Below are 6,000 nucleotides of genomic sequence, written 5' to 3'. Positions count from 1 at the left end.
CTGCGAGCAGGTTCCCTCCCTGGGAATAAGGCGACAAAAAAGCAGCAAACAGAGGCTCAGGACTCCTCTCCTGTGCAGGACCTTGGCCTCCACCCCACTGTGCTTCCCGAGGACGTTCGGGGGTGGTGTTTACAGATAAGAGCCGCTGTCATTCTGCCTTAGTCCCATCACTGTCCACATTTCCGACAATGCTAGCCCCTAGGAAAGAAATAAATCTTAAGACACGTTGTTTTATTTCCCAATTGCTTAAAATATTTTATTAAAAACAATGCAATTTAGCTAAAAATATTTATTAAAGGGGACGATATATAGTAATGTATTTAAGGCACATGAAGAAGTTTTGGCATTAAGTTGCAAGAAAAGGAATACAAATTATCCCAGTAAATTTCAGACTCTATTACATTAGCACACGTAGTTTTTAGAAAACGTTTCAAGAGCACCAGTAATCCATCCCCGATAAGGCACAAGCTTCATGACTCGGTGTCCCCATGCTTGAGCAGCTGCTGTCTGGTATACTCCCAGATCAGCAGCGCCCCACTCACATGGACGTTGAGTGAGCGGATAATACCCTGCTGAGGGATTTCCACGCAAACATCCAGCTGCTGGATCAGGTTTGCTGGAATTCCTTCACGCTCGTTTCTGATGAAGAAAAATGAGAGAAGAAAGGTTAGTTTTTGTGTAAGACACTAATTTTTTCTTAGCTATCATGAACGTCAGCATAGAGCCAGATTAACAAAACGAAGTCTGTGGCCCCGGGAAACAACATGGACATTTTAGGGTTGATCTCTGTTCACCTGACCATCCCAAACAGGTGACAGAAAACAAAAACCAGGGGTCTTTCCATAAGCAGGACACGTGAGAAGTCCTGATGTGGGTATAACATCAGGAGTCTCGGTGAATCCTAAGATTTCCGAAGCATTTTCCAGACTGACCGCAACGCATCTTCTTACCCCAACAGGAGCAGAGACCGCTCAGGAAAGCTGTACTGGGTTAGGTCTACACTTCTGGCGGTTTGTTCCACACCGATGACGGTGTAACCTTCCGCTTTCTTCTGTTGCAGAAAATCGATTAGCTGAGGTGGTCTTACCTTAAAGTGAGTTTTAAAACAGAAGAGTAGTAAATTATTCATTTATAGCCTTGTCTGGAGTAAAATCAATTTCATAAAAGTTTTTTTGAAACTCTTAAGTCTTTTTACAAGGAAAAGGAATTATACGCCATAGAAAAGAATTCTCCCCAGCATCATATATATTTATAAAAGTATTCCTAAGAGTGAGTTGCAACTCACAGGACATATGTTACTGAAAAGAATTCTATGTTATTGAGGATCTCTAAAAATACCACAATGTGAAAGATAATTTGGACTAGGAGAACAGGGGGGGCTGTATTTTAAGTTTATTTTAGGCTGTTGAAGGCTGGACAACTGTAAAATACTCCAAAAGGACGGACCCCTGAAGATAGAGGGCTATGAAAGATTTTAGTGAAGAAATATTTTAATAATAAGTTACTTTCTACCCACCTCCACTAAAGGAAGCCACTGCTCGGCCGAAACACTCAGGCACTGAAACTGCTTGTCTCGGGTGCACTGCAGGCTGCCTACTGTGAGCGCCGAGGCCCCGAACACCTCGCAGGTGCGGCACAGTCCTGCAGAACGGGCCGCATTACTGTTTCGCACGGTGCCGCGCTCACTGTGGCCCACATATCCCTCCAAAGCTCCCAAGGACGGTTAAATGTGGAAAAGCCAGGCAAAGTGGCATGGGACTGACTGTAGGTTTTCAGGATCCAGAGATTTTAAGCAACCCCCCTGGAAAACTAATTTTACCTCCTAAATTAGTTGGCTTATCGATGAGTGAGGCCACTACAATCAGTCTGCTAATCGACTTTCCAAGTTTGGCAACACGATCCTGAAACACGAGCTCCAGATCTAAATCCGGAACGTTATTTTTCCACGGGATAATCTTCTTCTGAACATCAGTCCACTCTGACTGGTCATCTGCTTCACCTGAGTTAGAACCTGGGAGGGAAAAAGAAAATAATCCCGTATCTAAAAATCTATTTATTTAAATACACACTTTTTTTTTTTTTTAAGAGTTTAAAATGATAGTTTAGGATGAGATTCATTAACTAAAGAACTTTACTTGGATTGGGACACAACTGCCATTTTCAGTAGTAATTTTAAATGTTCCAATTCAACTCTAACAACCAATACTACATTTCATGAAAATTTAAGATGCACTGTTGTTTACGTTTTAGCATATGCAAACTTAGGAAGCATATTAGTATCCACAGGGTCTCATAGTTTGGTAAGATTTTCACATTTTTTCTTAGAGGTCCATAAAATAATGGTGTATCTTAAAAACAACAGAGTATTAGTATGGAATTTTCTGTAGAAATAGTGTATTCCTGAAAACAAATAGTCTTTATCTTAAATTATTGGACAAGTACTTGGGCGAACTTTTCTAAAACAAAGGATATTCTCCGAAGCGATGCACCGAGTACACAGAATGTTGTTGACCTCTCTCGTGCAGTGTTGTGAGCTGTAGTGCAGGACTGAGACTATCCTTCCAGGCTCTTCCTCAACTGCTCCACTCAACAGTGTTCACTGAACCATCAAGGAGCACTTAGCTCACGGGGATGGAAGAGACACACAAATACTAGAACACGGTACGACACTGAGGGTAGGTAATGTCTGCTGGGGGAGGGAGGGAGGCGCAGAGACCCAGGAAGACTCAAGGGAAATAAGAGTTCGCAAACAGAGAGGGGGAAGGGCAGCACTGACTGTGGGGACGGCGTGTGCATGGGCACAGGACGTGGAACGAAGATGACGGGCAGTGGCAGGACTTTGGTATAAGCTCACAGCCTGCCAGGATGGAACGAGGTGGCTCAGACCATGCGAAGAGCATGAAAAGCATGTAGACAATGATAAAGAATTTACAGGTGGGAGCCATTAGAGGCTGTTAAGAAGGGGGAGAACAGTACTGGTTTTGTGTTTTGGGAAAAACCCCTCATAAAAGTGAGGTGGAAGATCAGCTGGAGCCTTTGTACCAATCCAGGCAAAGACAGAGACAGTCTAAATTAAGGCAAGAGCAGCCAGATCTGGGAGGCAGAATTACCACGATTCAGTAACAGATCAATGTGGCTGGCACGAGGGAAAAGAATGACCTCTGTGATGATCCAGTGACACCCGTAATAGAAAGCGTTTATAGAGGAGGCAAGATTGGGCAAAGAGGGAAATCCAATTTGTGTATGCTGAGTTTAAGGAGTTTATGGTGTATCTGGGTGTAAATGTCCAGCAGGCTCAGGAAAGAGGCCACAGAGAGATACAGATTAGAAGTTCTGCTAACTGGCAGTGGTTCTGCATTGTGGAAATTAATAAAAATGTTCAGGGAGAGCGTGCAGAATAAGGAGACCAGGCCCATGAAAACATTCAGGGGATACGAACACCTAGTCCTGCCACACATACCGCACTGTGATACCCTTCTCCTTACCACACACCAAACAAAACAGACACAGACCTCCTCAGCCTTTTTCCAACCAAACAACACCTGATTTCTCAGCTCCGCTCTGTGGCCCAGCTCAAAACAGCTGCCCACATACGTCGTCCTTGTCTCTCCTCTGTCTCTGCTCAGCCTGCCCTGGCGGGGCCGTCCCCACTACACGGATGAACTAGCTTTTGTTGCCATCTTTTGCCCCCAAATCTCCCTGACTGATGTCCTGCTTTGGGAAAGCCCTTCCTCCAGATCTCTGCTCGACCTGCTCTCCCTTCACATGGGTCTCTGCTCATTGTCAACTCCTGAGAAACGTCTCCTTGATCCTCTGTCACTATCTCTATCTGCTCTGCTCTCATGGTACTGTTTTCATAGGAACGTAAGCTCCTCGAGGGCAGGGACTTGGTCTATATCTAGCACACAGGAGGCAATCGCTAAATCTCTGTTGAAGGAATAAATAAACTTAAGGTGGTAGGTCGAAAAATGTATTCACGAACCATCTAGATAAAAAAATTCTCCAGGCATAGTGACTTAAAATCTAAGGGTGGCACCCCAGTATCTGTACTTTAACAGGCTATCCAAGGGATTCTTGAAAACATTAGCATTTTAGAGAAGTACAGATCTAAGGAACAAAGAGGGGAGCTCCTGAAGGGGCTCAGAAGAGTCAGACTGAGGAGGAAAATCATAGCAAGACGCTAGCAAATACATGCCCCATAAAGGGCAGTCCTTAGACTTTGTGGAGGAGGCGAAAAGACCACTTCTGATTTTCTGAAAGAAGCTTCAGTGGTCGTGGGTCAGGGAGGGCCAGAGCAAGCAGCGGCACTGTGACAAGCGTGGGGACTGTGGACCGTGGCTCCAGTCACTCAGATCAGCTGTGGTGTAAGAAGAGGTGGCATTGGTCCTTGGATGGGAGGAAGAGGAGGAGATGAGCAATGAAGGAAATGAGAAAACGGCCCCAGGGAAGCAGTAAGTGTAACAGAAAGTTGGGAAGACAGGAGAAAGAAGGCCGAACAAACGGGTGAGGTCCAACCAGTCCCCACAAGGGACTAGAATCAAGGGCTCTGCTTTACTCCTAAATGGGCCAAGAAGTGAGATTTCATAATTTGGCCCTTTCTAAAATCTATACTTTTACAGGAATATATATAATGGGAGAGTGATAAACAGTAATAATATTTCAAAAAAAAGAAAAGCTACTAGCCTGATATAATAACGCAATCAGGCTCTCTTGGCTTTTTAGAGCAAAGCTAACAAATTAAAATTGCTAGTTAGTTATACCACGTTTTTTCACAGTCTTTTCTCTAAGCCATCAAGCAGAGTTCACTTCAGTGAAAAGTGGTCTTATCAACTATGTGTTCTCAGTAACTGAACTGAGTAAGCTGAACCAAGTCAACAAGGGGAGGGAAAAATAAAATTTTTTTTTTACCTATGTCCTGCTGAGCCCAGTCACCTGGTTTCCGTTCACAAAGCTGAGTTGGAGAAAGATACCACTGAAATCCTGAGTCTAAAGGAATGTCCGTGAATCTGGTAAATTTACCAATGGCAATCCATTCATCTTCAACAAGGCCTGAGAGGCGTGGAAGGATGTAAAATATGGTCTGAAAAGAGAATGGTAAAATCTCAAATTTTTTTCCTTCAAAAATAACAAAGGAATACATGGTAACATGTCTACAATACAACTTTTACTTACTCTCACTGATGTATTCTCCCAAACTACCACAACGATCCTATTATGTACTTTCATGTACATTTTCTCTTGTAGCAACGCTCTCGACATATTTCTCATCTACTCTAAAGAATCAGGGGATTCATTTAGGAAAGCCTTGAGGGCAGGCACATCTTCCACCCTGGTACTTCTGTGTAATAAACCACTCTGTGCTTGATAAAAGCAAAAAGTGTTCAGTAGGATTGAGCAATACTCATGGTGGCAACATTTAGATAAGTGCTATTTATTGATAACCGAACACCTCCATAAGCGGTCAAAGTCAAGCTCTCTTGATGCCAAATCTTTACTCTTGTTACCACGAGACACATTTGGAATCTAAACTTTGCATTGGCCGTAGATTGGCTGTGACGTTAGGCAAACCACTTAGGCTTTCTTGGCTTCAACTTCCTCATTTGTAAAATGAGGATAAAATCAGGTTCAAATGGCACATCGAGGTGTCTATAAACTGCACGTTATGACACCACTGAACATGGTAATTATTTAGTCATTACATAAACTATCCCCCTTTCCTTTCTTTACCTACGAAAAGAAACAGAACCAGAGAATCATCAAAGGAGAAAAGGCACACACAAAACAGAAGCACGAGTAACAGGCTATGTAAAAATGAAATGACGAACACCTAACAACGCGAAGCCTTCATGCTGGCCCTACTTGTATGAATTTAAACTGGCGTGAGGACCGCCCCACGGTGTCCACGGAGTAGAAACCAAGTACAGTCCAAATGCAGAAAGAGGCGGAATTTGTGAGCCGCTGTGTTATTTACACATACAAGTACAGCTCCTATCGTTCACG

General features: G+C 43.4%; 1 protein-coding gene across 2 annotated transcripts in view; it reads right to left on the bottom strand.

The window, feature by feature from the left end:
- Positions 1 to 243: 243 nt before the first annotated feature.
- TARBP1 (TAR (HIV-1) RNA binding protein 1) overlaps positions 244 to 6,000 on the bottom strand; it is an 89,952-nt gene continuing 84,195 nt past the window's right edge. For both annotated transcript variants that reach the window (XM_042960071.1, XM_042960072.1), the window contains 5 exons: positions 4,909 to 5,080; positions 1,820 to 2,011; positions 1,517 to 1,641; positions 951 to 1,087; positions 244 to 639 (listed from right to left, as the gene is read on the bottom strand). In XM_042960071.1, coding sequence (XP_042816005.1) covers positions 471 to 639; positions 951 to 1,087; positions 1,517 to 1,641; positions 1,820 to 2,011; positions 4,909 to 5,080 — 795 coding nt within the window. In that variant the 3' untranslated portion in view covers positions 244 to 470. The remainder of the gene's footprint in view (positions 640 to 950; positions 1,088 to 1,516; positions 1,642 to 1,819; positions 2,012 to 4,908; positions 5,081 to 6,000) is intronic.

This window comes from Panthera tigris, chromosome D2 (genome assembly GCF_018350195.1).
Source record: "Panthera tigris isolate Pti1 chromosome D2, P.tigris_Pti1_mat1.1, whole genome shotgun sequence".
NCBI lineage: Eukaryota > Metazoa > Chordata > Mammalia > Carnivora > Felidae > Panthera > Panthera tigris.
Note: the sequence above shows the minus strand (reverse complement) of the source record. Positions and strands in the feature narration are given on the sequence as shown.